Source organism: Podarcis pityusensis (assembly GCF_964106645.2).
Source record: "Podarcis pityusensis genome assembly, chromosome: 7".
Lineage (NCBI taxonomy): Eukaryota > Metazoa > Chordata > Lepidosauria > Squamata > Lacertidae > Podarcis > Podarcis pityusensis.
The window spans coordinates 90,619,466-90,637,710 of record NC_138031.1 but is presented as its reverse complement, the minus strand read 5'-3'; the positions used below and the strand labels follow the sequence as shown (position 1 = coordinate 90,637,710).

The following is an 18,245-nucleotide window of genomic DNA, read 5'->3' as shown; positions in this document are numbered from 1 at the left end:
ATCGTCCCATCCCAGCCACAGGACCTGTCTTCGAAGGATTTAGCTTCAACCGGCGCCCACGTAACCATCCAGCCACAGCTTCCAAACATCTGGTCAGTGTGTCTGGGGCCGAGTCAGGATGGCCAGCCATCAACAGATAGAGTTGGGTGTCATCAGCATACTGATGGCAACCCAGCCCAAAACTCCGGACAAGCTGGGCGAGGGGGCGCATAAAGATGTTGAAAAGCATCGGGGAGAGTATCGCACCCTGAGGTACTCCACACACCAAGGAGTGGCGCGATGACAATTCCCCCCCAAGCGCCACCCTCTGTCCCCGACCAGAGAGAAACGAGCACAGCCATTGAAGGACTGTGCCCTGGATCCCCACGTCGGCAAGGCAGTGGTCCAGAAGTTCGTGATCGACCATGTCGAAAGCTGCTGACAGATCTAGAAGAATCAGCAGCCCCGACCCACCTCGATCCAGCTGTCTACGAAGATCATCTGTTAGGGCAACCAGAGCCGTCTCGGTCCCATGACCAGCGCGGAAGCCGGACTGGAATGGATCCAGAGCCGATGTTTCATCCAGAAACCCACCAAGCTGTTCAGCAACCGCTCTCTCAATCACCTTACCCAGGAATGGAAGATTCGAAACCGGGCGGTAATTGGATAGATCTAAAGGATCTAATGATGTTTTCTTTAAGAGCGGGCGCACCACTGCCTCCTTCAGTTCCCCTGGGAATGTCCCCGTGCCAAGGGACAAATTGATGATATCCCCCAGGAGGGCCCGCACCTCCTCTGGACACGCTCTAATCAGCCAAGACGGGCACGGGTCAAGAGGACAGGTGGTGGGCTTTCCAGCTCGGAGGAGTCTGTCCACATCAGCTGGGGATATCCGGTTGAAGTGGTCCAATACTGGACCCGAGGACAGTCGAGGGGCCTCCAGTTTCTTTATTGTATCCAAATTGGCAGGGAGGTCATGGCGGAGCAACAAGACGTTCTCCGCAAAAAAGCTCGCAAATGCCTCACAGCTGTGTGTCAAATTGTAATTTAAATTTGGCTGTCCCTCAAGGGACGGTAAAGACCTGATTATACTAAATAATTGCGCCGGGCGAAAGCTAGCGGATGCAATGGAGGCCGAGAAGTAAGACTTCTTAGCAGCCTTCACCGCCATCTCGTAGGTTTTCATAAAAGCCCTATAAGATGTTCTTGAGGTTCCGTCACGGGCACCCTGCCAAACTCGCTCTAGCCGTCTGAGGTCCCGCTTCATTTTCCGGAGCTCCTTGGTAAACCAGGGAGCCCGGTTTCTGCGGGGTCGCAGAGGGCACTTAGGTGCGATCTCATCGATGGCTGCCAGGAGCTGGATATTCCAGCCCTCAACAAGCTCAGTCAATGAGTTGCCAGGGGGAGCAAGGTCCCGCAAGGCTTGGCGGAATCTATCAGGGTCCATCAGCCTCTGCGGGTGAGCCCAAATCGGCTCGCCACCTAAGCAGGGTGGGGGTGGAAACTCAATCCTGGCTTTCAGAGCGTAGTGATCAGACTATGGCACCTTCATCGAAGGAGACATGATCACATCTATACCTACGCCAAAGATCAAATCCAGCGTGTGGCCTGCTTGATGTGTGGGGCCCGAAACAAACTGAGAGAGCCCTAGTGTCGCCATGGAAGACACCAGGTCCAGAGCCTGTGAGGAGGGAGTGGCATCAGCATGGATGTTGAAGTCCCCCAATACCAATAGGTTAGGGAACTCCAAGGCCCAGCCGGCCACCGCCTCCAATAGGCCTGACAGGGTGGCTGCTGGTGCGCTAGGTGGCCGGTACACCAGCCACACAGCCAAGCTCTCCTCGGAGCCCCACACTAGGCCAACACATTCAATGCCGGAGATCGATGGCGATGGTAGAGACCTGAAAGGACAATCTTCCCGGATTAATAATGCCACCCCTCCCCCCCCGGCCCACAGTCCGCGACTGGTGGGGGACGGAGAAACCCGGGGGCGCCATCTCTCGTAAGGTAACTGTTGCCCCTTCGCGCACCCAGGTCTCCGTCACACAAGCCAGGTCGACCCCCTGCGAGATAAAGAAATCTCGCAGGGTAGCGGTTTTGTTGCCTATAGACCTGGCATTGCACAGCACCAGTGACGGAGGTGAGTAATCCTTGCTCACCCTACCCTCGTCCTTCGGGATGAAGAGCAGATTGGAAGGGGTACGAGCATATCCATATCTCGATCCCCTTCGCCTATAACATCTGCCCCCACCGCCATACCTCCCTCGCCCCTCCATGGTAGCAATCCCAAGCCTCATAGTAGCCTCCATTGATGGCAATTAATGTTATTCTTTCGCAGCCTAAAACAATAAAACCTTAAAACAATAAAAACAAAAAACAAAAACAACCCAGAAAACAATAAAACAGTACAAATAAAAACTACAAAAATTACAAATTCATCAAAATCTAACAAATTCCCAAGCCCACCCAAACATCCCTCCCACCCCCATGTATAAAAAATCTAAAGGGAAAGGGAGATTTTAAAACATGTTAAAAAGAACTCTGCACCCCTCCGGGTCCTCCTGGGCAGTAGCAGCATCAGTGGCAACAACCGTCCTTGTGAGGCCCCACCCTGGGCCAGATAGTAGGTGGCAGGAGCAGTCCTTGTGAGGCCTGTCAGGCCCCGCCCTGGGCCAGGTGGTAAGTGGCAGGAAGTAGCAGGGCCCTCAGGCACTCACACAGGGGAGTCCTCCTGGGCAGCAGAGCAGTCCTTGTGAGGCTTCAGGCCCCGCCCCAGGCCAGATGGTAAGTGGCAAGAGCAGGGCCCTCAGGCACTCACACAGGGGATGCTTTGTTGAGCATAATTTTTGCCTTTAGTGCACATTCACGGTTGTCATATTCCTCAATCATATACCATCAACCACACTGCAGTGAAATTTGTTTTAAAATTTCCATGTCTGTAAGGACCTGTACTTCAGCAAGTCAGAGTTCAAGAGAGGCAGGAGACATAGGGCAATGGAGGGAAAGCAGGGGAAGAGCAGAGTGGAGCAATAGGGGGAAAAACTAGAGTGGAGCGCCTCCCACTCTTGTAGCCAGCAACTTGGGTACAAGATCCAATCCAATAGTTAGAAATTACTTCATGAAGGTCCTTGTGATTTTGTGGGAAGAGGCCACCACACAGGACAAAGCCCTGAGATGTATCACGTTAACAATCTTGTGCTTTGGCCCATGTGAGTTAATATTATCTGTTTCCTGAAATTTGCTCATTTCCCCTATACCTTGTTTCTCTATACCAAGTTGGAATCAACTTGATCCCCTCCCCCTCTTTCCTTTTTCCTTTCTCCTCGGGTTAAGAACGTTGCTTCAGGATGAGAACAGAAATTGTGCTCCAGCGGCGCGGCAGCAGCAGGAGGCCCCATTAGCTAAAGTGGTGCTTCAGGTTAAGAACAGTTTCAGGTTAAGTACGGACCTCCGGAACGAATTAAGTACTTAACCCGAGGTACCACTGTACTAATGGATTACAACTATACATGGAATGCAAGAGGGATTCAACAGGAACTTATAATTTTCTTTACAGAGTGCTTGAAAGAACAGATTGTGTGAAATACTGTGATGATTTGTAACATTGCCAACTAAAGAGAGCTCTAGTTCTGATTTATTATGGTTTTGGTGAGACGCCAGTCGTTAGAAGGAGAGAAACACTGGAAGTTAACCAGAAGTCGCGGCCAGACGCTGGAGTGCTTTCAGTTCAGAGAGGCAAAATGGAGCTGTGGGGTGCTTACAAATGAGTTTTGGAAGGAGGGGCAATGTGGAAGAAAACTGACTGATTACAACATGAAGGAAAAGAAGGTAAACAAATATTTCACACAGCTAAAGGATATAAATTCCCTCTGCAAGTTAATGGATTTGGATTTATTAAACACGATCGAAAGTTATCACATCAGTGGCTGCTAGAACAAGGGATTAAGATCAGAATTGTGGAATTTGGGACTAATTAAGAGAATTTGTGCAGGACCAAGGAATGACATCAATAATAGCCAGAACATGGGAAGTTTATTTTTAATTCGGAACTGTTTAATTGGCTTTTTTATTGTATTGTGATTTGGTATAATTTGGCATTGCATTAATGTGGCCTCCATTGCATTGTTATTAATGAAAAATAAATTTATTTTTTAAAAATAATGTTTTCAAGCAAAGCTTGCCTACTATAGGACGCACTGGACCATAGGTGGGGGAGAACGGGGGGGGGGGATTTTTTTCTTGTTCTCCCCCTCTAAAACAAGGTGCGTTTAAGGTGCATTCACCCAAAGCCTCCGGAGCGCAGCGGGAGTTCCCGCTGCGCTCTGGAGGCTTCAGGTTCCTTTCGACCTGCTCTTTGGGGCTGGCGGCTTTCCCCCACCGCCAGCCTCAAAGATCCCTGAAGCCTTTGGAGCGCAGCGCGAGGTCCCGCTGTGCTCCAAAGGCTTCAGGGATAGCTTTGCGCAGCCATCCCCAAGCTGTTCTGGCTTGGGAACAGCCTTTCTAGCCTCTGCAGGGCAGCGGGGTGAAGGCACCCCGCTGCCCTGCAGAGGCTTTGCGCGCAGCCATCCCTAAGCTAGAACAGCGAGACAGGGCGCTCCGTCTCCCTGTTCTGGCTTTGGGCTTAGCCGCGCAGCCTGCATTCACTCTATAGGACGTACACACATTTCCCCTTCATTTTTGGAGGGAAAAAAGTGCGTCCTATAGAGCGAAAAATGCGGTAACTGGATGAGGACAATACATGTGATTTCACTCACTGAGCTGGTCATTCCTGCCTGTGGCAGGCTGAGGGCACCCAGACCCTCTCCTCCTCCTCCATTGGCCCTGTGAGTTTTCATTGACTTCATCCCTGGGGGTGGGAGAAACACACAGGGTGCTGCCTCCCACAATCTGTCCTACAGCTCTGGATGAGAGGGAAGAAGTGGCAGGAAGCACAACTGGGCCACCAGAGGATATTGCCGTTGGATTCCTCCCCGAGTTGGGAATACAGTCATACCCCGTGTTGCGTTAGGTTCATGTTGCGTCTTTTCGCCTTGTGAACGCGGCAAACCCGGAAGTGTATACAAGCGGGTTTTCCCACTTGTGTGTGCGCAGAAACGTTCTGCACACTTTGCACATGCGCAGAAGCACTCTATCACACTGCGTGCGTGCACAGAAGCAGCGTTCTACTTACGGACTTTTTGGGGTGCGAATGGCACCCTGGAACGGGTCAAGTCCATAACTAGAGGTACCACTGTAATCTGGTCAGCACTGGAGCTCCTGTGTTGTGGAGGATGCTGCCTCCACGACACAAGGGTGGTCCCATCCCTTCTGGAACATCTTCAGGAGACTGCTTCCTAGCCCTGGAGGGCAAGACACCCCAAAGATCAAATGTCAATGTGCTTGTTTCTAAGTTAATGTTTAAAGTATAATTAAAGTATGAGCAGTTCTGCTGTCACAATTAGTCCACTGAACCACATTACCCTGTAATACGGTATAAAATAATTTTATATGTTGTAGCATTAAGAGAGACATCTGAGAAGGATGGGACGTTTTATAGTTTGACTAGTACAAGTTTTTACTTTGAGGCAAAACCATTATATATGCATTATATTTCCCTCAAAGGCCAAATGCAATTATTTTGCCTTAAGCTAAGTGAGTAAAGGCAAATATGTGAAAACATATTTAAATGAAGCTGAAAACTGTTAAGAGGCTTTGCATTGTTTTTATCTATGTGGATGCTTTTTTCCATACAAGAATGACCTTTAGCTGTTCATTATAGAAAACTTGCTAATATGCATTATTCACTTTGATATGTGGATACCTCCATATATGCAAAAACTATGTGCACGTCAGGAAATCTTTACTGAAATATTTTTTTAAAAAACTCAATAATACGCCTCCTTTCAATCACTACATTTCAATCCTACATGAACAATTCAAAGCAAAGATTAGAAAACATTGCAATGCTTTGTGCAAAACCTGAAGCTGAAAAACATTTAATAGAAGTAGGAAACTCATCTACTGGTAGTTCCATTTCAATGACCTCCCCCCCTCCCCCATATATGTCTATTCAACAATTATTTATAGACAATCAAATGCTTAATGCCTCATTGGACTTATATTTGTAATGAACTGACTAGATCTCAAAAAAGGATACAACTGAATTAGAACATCCATACATACATATGTACATAATTTTATTTGTAGGCCACCTTTCCATGCTCAAACCATGCTCAAGGCAGCTTACAACATGAAAAAAACCCCAAAACATAACAAAAGTAGCTGTAAGCAGTAACTAAAACATAATACAAAATCAAACCGAACGATTTCCACATAAATCAAAAAATCTAAAATATACAAAAAATCAACAGCAACAATCCCCCCTCCAAAACCCCAACAACCTGTGTGTGTCCCTGCCCCTCAGACAGTTGCAGATGATTTGAAAGAGATTTTTCTGTTCACAATGCATAGACTCAATCTGCTTTCCCTAGTGGTAAACAGGTTCTGGAGATGTGTGTTCTGTTTCAAAACACTGCCAAACCTGTTTGACCAGAGGTAACAGAGGGACAAAACAAAACTGTACATAGTCCGAGGGCAGCAGTGGGGGGACAGGACTCTCAATTCACTTTCCCAGTCTAGGAAATTAACAGAACACCTTTGGGGCTGAAGTTTGATCTTGGGAAAGGGAATGATACCAGAGCCTAAGACACAATGTGCCATTTGTCCCCAAGGGCTTCAACACACTCACTGTGCATTTTTCTATCTTGCCCCCACCCTGGACCCTGTACTTCTGAACATCCTCTTGCTTCAAAGGATTCCCATAAGGCAGACCGTTAAAGCAAGTGTTTAGTTTTGCTTTCATTGAACCTTGGCTTATTATTGAGCTATGGGATATAACAAACTCTGGTTAGTGTAACAAATCAGCTTCATAAAGCTTTGTAAAGTTTGGAGGGGCCCCAAGGGTCATCTAGTCCAACCCTCTGCAATGCAGGAATTTCAGCTAAAGCATCCAAGACAGATGGCCATGCAGCCTCTGCTTACAAACCTCCAAGGAAGGAGAGTCCACCACCTCCCGAGGGAGTCCGTTCCCCTATCAAACATAACTCATAGTCTGAACTTGGCTTGTTGTGAAACTGACCCACTTTTATTATAAGAGATGAACCCTGGTTCACCCACAGTAATAAGTCAAGATGGAAGGAAGGTGAAACTCAATGCCGTTCCATGTGATTGCATGGGAGAAGGACAGCAGCTTGGGCTCGCGGGATAGATATCATATACGGTGGTTATGATATGGTGGTTAGCCTCTTGTTACGTGCATATTCTGTTTATTTCTATTATATTATAAAAATACACTATGTATAATGCCTATAGAGCAATGTCTGTTACTTTTATTGTAAATCGAATGAGGTACAGTGGTACCTCAGTTTACAAACTTAATCCGTTCCGGAAGTCCATTCTTAAACTGAACCCGTTCTTAAACCGAGGCGCGCTTTCCCTGATGAGGCCTCCTGCCACCCTTCCACCATTTGGCTTCCATTCTTAGAGTTCACAAACCAGGACACCACTTCCGGTTTTGCGGAGTTCGTAAACCGGACTGTTCTTAAACTGAGGTACCACTGAGGTACTGAGGTACTAAGATCCTAATTTTAGCACAGAGGAGGCCTATCCACAGGCTACGTAACTCAAAAAATGCAAGCTAATGAAAAATAAGTAATGGAAAGATTGAGTTGTTTTTAACTATTTTTAATTTGTATTTTCTTCTTTTTTATTTTTATTTTGTAATATTTTGAAAATCTCAATAAATATCTTATAAAAAAAAATTGCTTTCTGCAACTGTTTTAGTTTGACAAAGAATGAGCCTAAGATGTTTTTGGAAAAGTTATATATTTACAGTTTTATTTGTATGCAGAGTTAAACAGCAAACAATCTTAACACTGTAGGTGAAAAGTGTATTTACTCCCAAAATCACCAAAGCGAATAAATTATTTAAAGAATTTTTGTGTATTAATAAGGCAATAATCCTAGGTGGCCCATTAAAAGTCTTGCTAACTCTCCAAATACATAACTGAGCAATCCAGCAGAAAATGTACGAATGATAGGTTCGTATTATCTCCCCAAAAAACCCCTTCAAGGACAGAAGCAGTAAGAGACTTCAATTCCTCTAAGACCTGCAGAGAAAGGTATTCCTAGAGCATATCAAGGTAAGATGACAGGAATAATCTTCAAATGAACATTCAGTGCTTCAGCTTCAAGGATGCTGTGTCCACACACAATGGTAAATACACAAATATGGGCAGCACAAAGCGGCACATGAAAAGTTAGAATTTTTTCCATTCCATGTCATCTGGAGGATTGACTTCTACTTTCCTTTTACCCACATCAGACCAGTTTGTGCTCAAAACTGTCCCACCAGACTCCATCTGAAACAGGAAAACACACATTTGTCGATTATTTAAAAAAAGGAATAATCCAAGAATCAAGTAGACTGAGTTCTGCAGGCGAGAAGGAGACACAGTGGCCCAGTCACTAAGCACTGAACTAAGAAGTTCAATGCACCCTTCCACCTGCAAAATAATTTCCTATTATTTCATGGTTCTCCAACTCTCAGAAACAGCCATATCTGCATCACAAGAGGTTGGACCATGAGATCCTTGGTAGGGTCCCTTCCAACTCTACAATTCTATGGCAGGCTTCCTTGTCAAAGGGTATTGATGTTACATTTGCAGTCATAATAAATTAAACACAACTCAGAAAATCTCATGTTAACTTACAAAAGATTTGTTCATGGCACGTTTCACTTCATCTGTGCCATCAGAGTATATCTGCTGGAACAGTTTATTTAAAGCTGCATCCCCCTCCAACTTTTCATTCTTCTCTTCTTCTTTGATCTCAACTACTAATTTGTCCCAATTCCTTGTACAATGAGAAGATGAAGGATAAAGGTGTGTCGCATCTGAAACTTGAAAATGGAGAGAACAGATTGATCCCAACAATATATCACAGCTTATCACAGATGAACAGTGGTGGACTTTAGCATGTACAGACTGAAAAGAAGGCAACAGCTCCAAATAACTGAGTTTACTGAAGCATGTATTTCCCTCCGCATTCCTTACTCAAACAGGACCATCAAAGCCAGAGCAGGAGCAGGCAATCTTTTCTAATTCAAAGGCTATGGGTCCTTGTGAGTTCTCTTCTCAGGAACTACATGCCCATGACGAGTGGGGCTGAAACCACACACCTTTCGCCATACATATATCCATTGGGGTTCTCTTTCTCGCACCCCCCCAATAATATATATCTGTTTGGCCTCTCCCCACACCACAAACACAATCAATCCTCTAATCCACACCTTCCCAGTCTTCCAACAATGGGCCACATAATGCAGAAGAGGGAACAAAAGAGGGCAGCTTTTGTTCCACAGTAGATTCATGCTGGGCTCTACCAAGCACTCAGTTCACTTACAAATGTCACTCTACACACAAAAGCCAGTGAAAAGTTCTGTTCTACTTTTTCATTCTCTACCTGTGCTCCTTCTCCCCCCACCCCATGAACATAAGAGCAGCCTTGCGGATCAGACCCATCGAGGGCAGAATCCTGTTCTCACAGAGGCTAACCAGGGGCCCATGGGAAGCCTGAAAACAGGCCTTGAGTGCAACATCGCTCTCCTCACCTTTAATTCCAAGAAGCTGGTATCCAGAGACATACTGCCTACCAACAGTGGAGGTAAAACTTGGCCATCACAGCTGACAGCCATTGACAGCCTTAGCCTCTGTGAATTTGCCTAATTCTCTTTCGAAGCCTTCCAAGTTGGTGGCCATGACTACCTGCTTGTGGAAGCAAATTCCACAGTTTAACTATGTGGTGTGTGAACAAGTCTTTTCTTTTGCTTGTCCTAGTTTTTCCAACATTCAGTTTCATTGGATGCCCACAGGTTGCCGTGTTATGAGGGTGAAAAAGCTCCCCCCACCCACTTTCTCCATGCCGTGCATATTTTAAATATGCTTAGCATACTTCCTCTTACTTTCCTTTTCTCTAAACCAAAAACCCCAAATGTTGTAATCTTCCTTCAGAGGAACCTTCCCACCTTTCCAATAACTAAAAGGAGCATTCACATAAGAAATGACGAAATTATATTATGAGGCATCCTGCATTTGCTGGATCTGGGAATAGATAATTTTGAAAAATGGAGACTTTTTAGATTTAGAAGGACATGATAACAGATTTGCATGGCATGCATACTTATGGTATGAAAGAATCACATAATAAGAAAATCCATTTTTAGGGTATAGGAGAAATATAAAGACATTAAAACAAAAAACACTGTGGTGGCTCTCCCTATTAGAAGCAATATCTTTGAAAAAAATTGAACATATATAGAGCTGTTAACCGAAGTAGAAAAACAGGTAAAATTAAAAGACTCTGAAGAGATAAGAGAAATGGTAACAGACTGGTTACAGTATCATCAATTAAATGATATTTTAAAGACAGATAAAAAGAAAGGTTTTAGTTATGAGTTATCAAGATTTCAAAAAGATGTTTTAGAAAATAATATGGCCTGGTAGAGGCTATGGAAAACAGATTTGAAATTCATGGCATGTTGTTCACTGAAAGAAAATTACATAAAAATGATGTACCGGTGGTATTTGACTCCTGTTAAGTTAGCAAAAATGTGCAGAACAAGCACAATTACTTGCTGGAAATGTAAAGAAAAAGAAGGTACCTTTTATCATATGTTGTGGACGTGTAAAGTAACGAAAAATTTATGGGAGATGCTATATAATGAAATGGAAAAAATGTTTAAAATAACTTTTGTTAAAAAACCAGAAGCTCTCCTATTAGGAATTATAGGTACCGAGATACCAAAGGACCAGAAAATAATGTTTATGTATGCAACAACAGCCACACAGATACTATTAGCCCAGAGATGGAAGGAAGAGACAACCCTGACCAGAGAAGAATGGCAAACCAAGTTGATGGACTATGCCGAAATGAAAAAATTAACTGGGAAGCTCAGAAACCAAGAAGATAAGAAATTTTAAAAAGAATAGGAAAAGTTTATAATTTATTTAAGAGACCACTGCAACATTAAAACATTAGCAGGATTTTAACCACACTTGTAAAGTAACAGAAAGTATGGATAATTTAGAAGGATAAAAATTTGGATAATATTGATATGCAGTTATAAATATTATCATTAGGACCCAGGGAAGGGATGGGGGGAAGTCATGAGATTCAGAGTAATCTCGATATTTGGATTTTGAATTGTTTTTTGTTGTATGTTTATAATTTTGAAAATCAAATTTTAAAAACTGCTTTTACAAGTTAAACATCAATTATGACACATCAAGCAAAAACTATCTCAAGCTCTTCTCTTCTCAAGAGAGGAAAGAGGAAAGAGAAGAAGCTTACAAGCCAGGAATCAATTCAAGACACTTACATGGGGCTACCCTTGAAGATGGTCAAGAAACTGCAACTAGTACAGAATGTTACTGCTAGAGTTTGGGCAGGTGCTCCCATGGGAAGCCACGTGTCACCAGATCTGTTCTGGCTCCCTATATAATACCAGGCCCAATTCAATGTGTTGATGCTGGCATATAAAGACTTCTTGTCCATGGGGTCACAAAGAGTCGGACACGACTAAACGACTAAACAACAACAACCTGGACACTTGGTGGTGAGTCTTCCTGTTTCAGCCAGTACAAGCCTTGAGATCCACTTGTGGAGAGGGTGGTTGGTCACAGGGCCACTGGCAAGTATTGCTTGCAATGCTGGACAGGATTGTCTCAGTGACTGTGCCCTGACTTGGGAATTCTTCCCTCCTAAGGACGTGGGTAGCAATGCTGTTTGTTACTGGCCTTTTATGATCTAGTCAAGACCAGCCAGTTCTCAGCTTCTGGTTTCCTTAATCGCGCAGCTCCCACGGCCACAGGAGATCATTGGTGAAGCAATAAACAAAGATAATAGAGGGTAATTATCTTTGTAAACTCCCCCCAGGGTCTGGGGGAAAGAGCTTCACTCACAGATCGTCTAGGTACCTGACTTTCGCTCAGACATGGATGTGGGAAGCAGGGAGACACTCAGTGCAAAAGTACTTTGCCTCTCAGTAACCCTCCAATGCCACCATTAAGAGCAGTGATTCTTCTGTTCATTAAGAGATTAATTAGGATTAATGCACAGATGCGTGCTGGCAATGATGGGACAAGATTAAGGACAGCCGAATTGAAATAGCTACAAGGTCGTACAGATTTGAATTGGAAAGATGACTTCAATCGAGCTTAAAGACAGTATGTGTTGGGGAGGGAAGCCAATCACTTCATTATAAATCCTTTGTTACAAAAATGACTCGGCAAAACCCTTCCCCCCAAGAATGTCTTTTTTTTTGTTCTTCACAGCAAGTGAAGAGGAAAGAAAATGGGAGTATAGATATGGAATATAATGACAAACGGGACTGTGTGAGGAAAATATTAAAGTTTGGAATAATTATAAAAAGGGCTTGGAGCCTCTGCGGAGTTAATTTTTTACTTGCCCCCTGATTGAGGGGAGGAGGGACTGGACTTTGAAGACTTCCTGGGGTTCTAGTGGGACACCAGATCATTCTTCTATAAGTACTTATAATTAATTGCTTCGTTTGGACGTGGAGGGGAGAGAACTTGGAGGCTTGCCGGGGCTCTGGCAGGACATTAGGCAACTCCCTGCTTGAAATCGGAAGTATGGAATTTTACAGCTACAATCAGAAGAGTTGAGAACAAAAGAGAGAGATCCCTTCCGAATAACTCTGAGTCAACAGAGCCGTAAGGCACAAAGGAGATCAGGAATAACTAATATGGACATAATATTTGATAAATAAAGGAACAATTGATGAAAATTAAAACCTCACACAGGAAGAAGAAAGGAGAACTTGCAAATTTACAAATTACTATATGTGTTAATAGGAACTGACGTCAATTATTGTAGCTGTGGTATAAGGGATTTTATCAAGAGTGGATTGTATATGGTTTGAGCAATAGTCTGGAGGCAGAATTAAAGAGAATCAGTAGACCTTGAAGTACAGCATGTCGGAAGCCACACAAATTTTATAATTGGCTATGTAATTGATTTGTATTTGAATTGATATTGCTATTTGGTATTGATAAAATATGGCATTTATTGGATTTTTGTAACTGAAAATTAATAAAATATTGAACAAAGACCAGCCAGTTCTCCCAGGAGGACCCGTTTGGCCTGTCCTGTCCATTTAAGGTTACATTGTTTGGATCTTAAATTGTATCTAGTTTTTCTCTATATGGCTGGAAACCACTTTGGGACCAATGGTGAAAGGAACACTAAAAATCTGATAACTAAAATAAAATAATAAATAGAAAAAAAAGTTTGCATCCTGACCAAAGTAGATTCTCTTCTCTCTGCTACATTACAACAAGTGATCTTTGAGTAGCAGGACTATAATTTGTTGTTTAATAATGGATAATGATGGCATCCAAGAACAGACCTATAATCCAATAAGTGATTGTCTCAAACAAAAGAGTGCAATAGTGTGTAGATAAGAGCAAAAGTACAATTTGTAGAACTGAACATGAACATACTAACCAGGCGCAAATTGTTTTAGTTTAGGAGAGCCTCCATGGCCTTCCAATTTCTCCCATCGTACAGCTTCTGGTTTCTTCATTTTTATTTCAATCTACAGAACACACAACAAAAACCCAAATTTTAATGCACTAAATGAGGCCTGTAGTTTTTTTCTGGTGTAATTTTTTTAAAAAAGAAAAATGTTAACTGCCATACCAGTTAAACGTACAATTAAGCTAATTTACAAACTAGCTCAATTTGCTTATCATAGTAAATGGTTTATTGTGGATGTGCTGATGAGAGCCACTTTGCCCCCTGCATCCAAAAACCAACCACAAGCCCTAGCTGTGTGTTACAGCTGAACCAGGAACTGTGGCTTGTTTTGCTCTAAACAATTATCAGTAAGCCGAAAAACAAACCTAGACTACAGATTGTGGTCTGCTTGGGCAAAATAAGCCACAAATCCTGGTATGTGTTTGTTCACTTGAAGCTGTGCTCTTTGAATTCAGCCTGTACCTTTCTATAGCTCTGCAGAACAATGAGCAACAAAAAAAAGCAGCAGCTGTTGCCTGGGAAGAGCCATAGTAATTAGGATGATGTGTGAAAATAAGGTTTTGAAAAACAAATCCTAGGAAGTGTGCTTGAGCATTACTTTTATACTTATGGCTGAATCACTTTCTCAGTCTGCTAAGCACAGTGGCAACTGTTGACATTTGGACTTGGTGGGGCTGTAGTTTTTTACCTTGTAGTTCTCTTCACAACAGGACATGTACAGAACTCATTTAGAAAAATGTATCATATGCCACATGTGCCAGTGCCACTGTCTCCTTGCTATAAATAAATCATTTTCTTCACATTTATGGACAGGGAAAGAGCTTCCAAGTATCCTTTTCAGAAGACTGGCTTACTTACCTCTTACTTAGAAATTAAACTCTATCAACCAAATACTGGTGAGGGCTCACCATAGAGCCCATCTAGTGGCAGTGAAGGCAGGAAAGAAGGCCTACTTGGCTGCCTCCATTGCAGCCTCAGTAGGTCGTCCAGCAGAGCTCTTCCAGGGAGTGCAGGACCTCCTGCAGTCTGGCACAAAGGAAGTGCTGAAACCAACGGTAGCTATGAGTTGTTTGCAAAGCATTTTAAGGATAGAATTGCTTGCATACACCAGGATCTTGACTTGGCTGTTATAGCAGATGAATCTCAAGGGGGGTCCAGAGCACAGTCTAGTCCCATTATATTGGATGAATTTCACTTAATAAGGCTTGAGGATGTAAACAAGCTGCTTGGATCAGTCAAGGCGACTACTTGTGCTCTGGACCCTTGTCCCTCAATCTCAACTCTCTCCTTTGTGCTCAAGTCAATCACTCACTACCAGCGCACCTGTCTTTATGAATCCCATGGGAAGCCAGAGCAAGGAGACACTAACAACTCTCTTAATCTCTAGCACATGTTTGTTGGCCCAACCCAACCCACCTGCGCAAGGCAGGCAACAAAAGCTGCTGCAACTCACACACAAGCCACCGGCAATTTCTCCTCCTAAACAAATGCAAAATGATTTAATTAATTTTTTAAAAAAACATTCTAGAAAGGGACTCACACTGTGGCCCCTAATGCACCCTCTTTCTAGCAAGGTCACAAAATAAATAATAAGCAAAAGAAAAAAAGACAAAGCTGCTTAGAACATGCTACAAGCTCAAAGTTAGTGTGGTTTGCAAGGAAGCACTCTGAACATGCTCAGAACAGTTGTAGGATTCTGAAATGTCTACAATACCAGCAGACCTACAAACAGGATGGAGGGAGAATCTGCAACACTAAGGTAAAGAAGTCTGCCGTTCTAGTAAAATATAATTTATCACATGGTTTTTCTGTCTGGGAGGGACCTCCTGGCGACAACAGTACTTTTGGATTAGGATTGGTTGAGTGGTGCAGGCAGCTGGTTGGCAGGAAAATCCCCAGGAGTCTCTCTAAGCTGAAGGAAAGAAATGAGTATGTGGAGGACATGAAAGAATGTGACTTTGAGATTTTTGGGTAAACTTTATAAAAATGTGCTTGAAATTTTACTTGTAGAAATTATGGACTAATCTCCACTGATTAAACATATTTTGACTGACTAAAAAAAGGCACACTTGACAAATCAAGCAACACAATTAAATAATGATTATGCACATGTAAAAACAAAACAAAACCCTGCGTATCATTTAAAACAAATGGGACAGACTATGATTCAGCAGAGAGGCATGGACTTTTAAACATACTATACATTCTAAAGTTATACAGAATATTGGTTTCATCCCTCTTGTTTTGGGATAATTTTATATTATGCAGTTTCATAATCAGCCAAAGAAGAGATATCATCATGATCTCTACCCACACCTGTTACAAGCGTATTTTAAGTTTCACACTAAATATCACATCACTCATTTTACAATTACAAACATATAATTTACTTCCAAGATCAGTGTTAGCAGTCTGCCATATGACTTGAAGTCCAGCTTGTTCAATTTTATGCATAAACTTACTCATTTTGGCAGAGTAATTTTGGCAGAGTAATCTCAGCTCTATTCAAACCCAGGATAACCCAGGGATCCCTGTAGCCCTAAGAACAACGGCACCTTTGTAAATGCTCACCCTAGAGTCATCTTATAGCAAGCTGTTTGAATATCCTGTCATGAATCAAAACTCCTACTTTAAACATTGAACTAAACAGAAATAATTTAAAATAGGCTTCTACTTTTACAAAAATGCTATTTCTTAGGGGAAAATAAGTATATGTATGTACATTAATAACAACAATTGTATACCACCCTATACCCACAGACCTCAGGGTGTCTCACAACACAAAATCACAATACAAAAACAGGTATATTACTATACAAATAGATTTTATCTAGTTCTCCTCGTTACATATTTTAGTTTCTGTTTGACCCTAACCCTAAACCAGGGGATTCCAAACTATCAAGTACACACCTGTTCTAGCTTCCAAGTAAGACTAAGGCTAGTGTTTTCCACAGTTTTGGTCCCAACAGGGGTGGGGTTGGAAGTCATCTAAGAGAAAAATTAAGGCAGTGAGGTTGTGTGTGTTTGCATATCACTACTATGGTGTGCTGCTACCAGCTCAATTCCAACAAACTATGATTAAGGAAACCTAACTTGGCTGCAGTGTGATATCTGATTTATTTATTTAATATTTATAGTCACTCTGATCAAACTTTGGATTCAGTGAATCCACACATAATCCCTTTTGTTGCTACTGCTGGAGTGGTGAGAACAGCAGGGCTGTCGACGGCTACAACAGGAAAACACAATTTTAAGGACAGATCTACCGTAAGCCGAAACGCGGATCAGCAACACCCCACAGTCCAGGGGATACCCCAACCCCCCCATCACAGGATTTCACCCTCAAAAGTTGCCCTTACTGTTAAACAGATGTAAAATTTTACTTGAGAATTATCTATATTTCATACTTTTCAATATTTTAAGGTATGTCAACTAAATAGTGCTAACTTACCTTACATTGTTTAATATACTAATTTAAGCAGACCAAAGAGAGTAATTTTTATATCTTTATGACACCAGAGAGAGAGAGAGAGAGAGAGAAATCCATCAATTGTAGGGAAAGCGCACCCCGGGATAAAACTGCCCCTTGCAGAACCAAAAGGCATTAACTGCTGCCAGAGCAATAATCCCCCAGCACCACCTTCTGGAGCTCACAGTCTAAGGAGCAAAACCACCACAAAGAAGGGCCTCCCAACATCCCACTCAAGACAACCTATCCAGATACCATAGTCAACAATACTAAAAGCTGCTGAGAAATCTAAAAAAGGTTACGCAACTGTTTAGGGTGCAAGCCTAATCCCACTTACCTGGGAGTAAGCCCTACTGAATTCAAAAGGATTTACTTCTGAGTAGCCATGGTTAGCACTGCTCTTTAAGTCTTAAGTCAAAACTCCTGAAATAGCAGTTTGAACCTTTCTAAACTTCCAGTGCTTATTTTAAGGCTGCATTCATTCATTTTTAAATGTGTTTGCAACACTTTTAGAAGTAAAAGAGGTATTGAATTCCTATTCCTAGATTAGAATACTCTTGAAATATGCATTAGAGTATAAACTATGAACAATAATAATGGTGGAAAGTTAATGGTTGAAAATGAAGTACTAAGCCAAGCCAAGGTATTTATTCATTGCTTCCCTCCCCCCGCAAGCCACTAGTAAAAACTGAACCCAATGAGCCTGAAACAATATTTTAGCACCCTCTAGTGAAAGTGACAATTTCACATAAGTACTGAGGTTCCAGAAGAAACCAATAACTGTGAGTTTTAACGATCTGTCAGCAAATTTCCAGAACTTCAAAACCAAATTCAGTGAATTGACAAACATGATCTAACACAGCTGCATTTGGCAAATTTAGCTATGCTATATTAGTGTATGAATGTATGCAAAATAGAAGAAGAAGAAGAGTTTGGATTTGATATCCTGCTTTATCACTACCCGAAGGAGTCTCAAAGCAGCTAACATTCTCCTTTCCCTTCCTCCCCCCACAACAAACACTCTGTGAGGTGAGTGGGGCCGAGAGACTTCAAAGAAGTGTGACTAGCCCAAGGTCACCCAGCAGCTGCAGATGGAGGAGCGGAGACGCAAACCCGGTTCACCAGATTACGAATCTACCACTCTTAACCACTACACCACACTGGCTCTCTACACCACTACACCACAAATATGCTATTTGTG

The 18,245-nt window shown here is 42.7% G+C and overlaps 1 protein-coding gene and 1 long non-coding RNA gene across 3 annotated transcripts in view; both read right to left on the bottom strand.

Moving 5' to 3' along the window:
* Window positions 1-6,138: 6,138 nt before the first annotated feature.
* Window positions 6,139-18,245, bottom strand: part of SUGT1 (SGT1 homolog, MIS12 kinetochore complex assembly cochaperone) — a 39,275-nt gene continuing 27,168 nt past the window's right edge. For both annotated transcript variants that reach the window (XM_081012985.1, XM_081012984.1), the window contains 3 exons: window positions 13,543-13,633; window positions 8,730-8,917; window positions 6,139-8,378 (listed from right to left, as the gene is read on the bottom strand). In XM_081012985.1, coding sequence (XP_080869111.1) covers window positions 8,277-8,378; window positions 8,730-8,917; window positions 13,543-13,633 — 381 coding nt within the window. In that variant the 3' untranslated portion in view covers window positions 6,139-8,276. The remainder of the gene's footprint in view (window positions 8,379-8,729; window positions 8,918-13,542; window positions 13,634-18,245) is intronic.
* On the bottom strand, window positions 8,982-13,535 carry LOC308481028. The gene is made up of 2 exons (XR_013988411.1): window positions 9,726-13,535; window positions 8,982-9,687 (listed from the first exon to the last, which is right to left on the bottom strand). It is a non-coding gene; the product is annotated as an uncharacterized lncRNA (long non-coding RNA).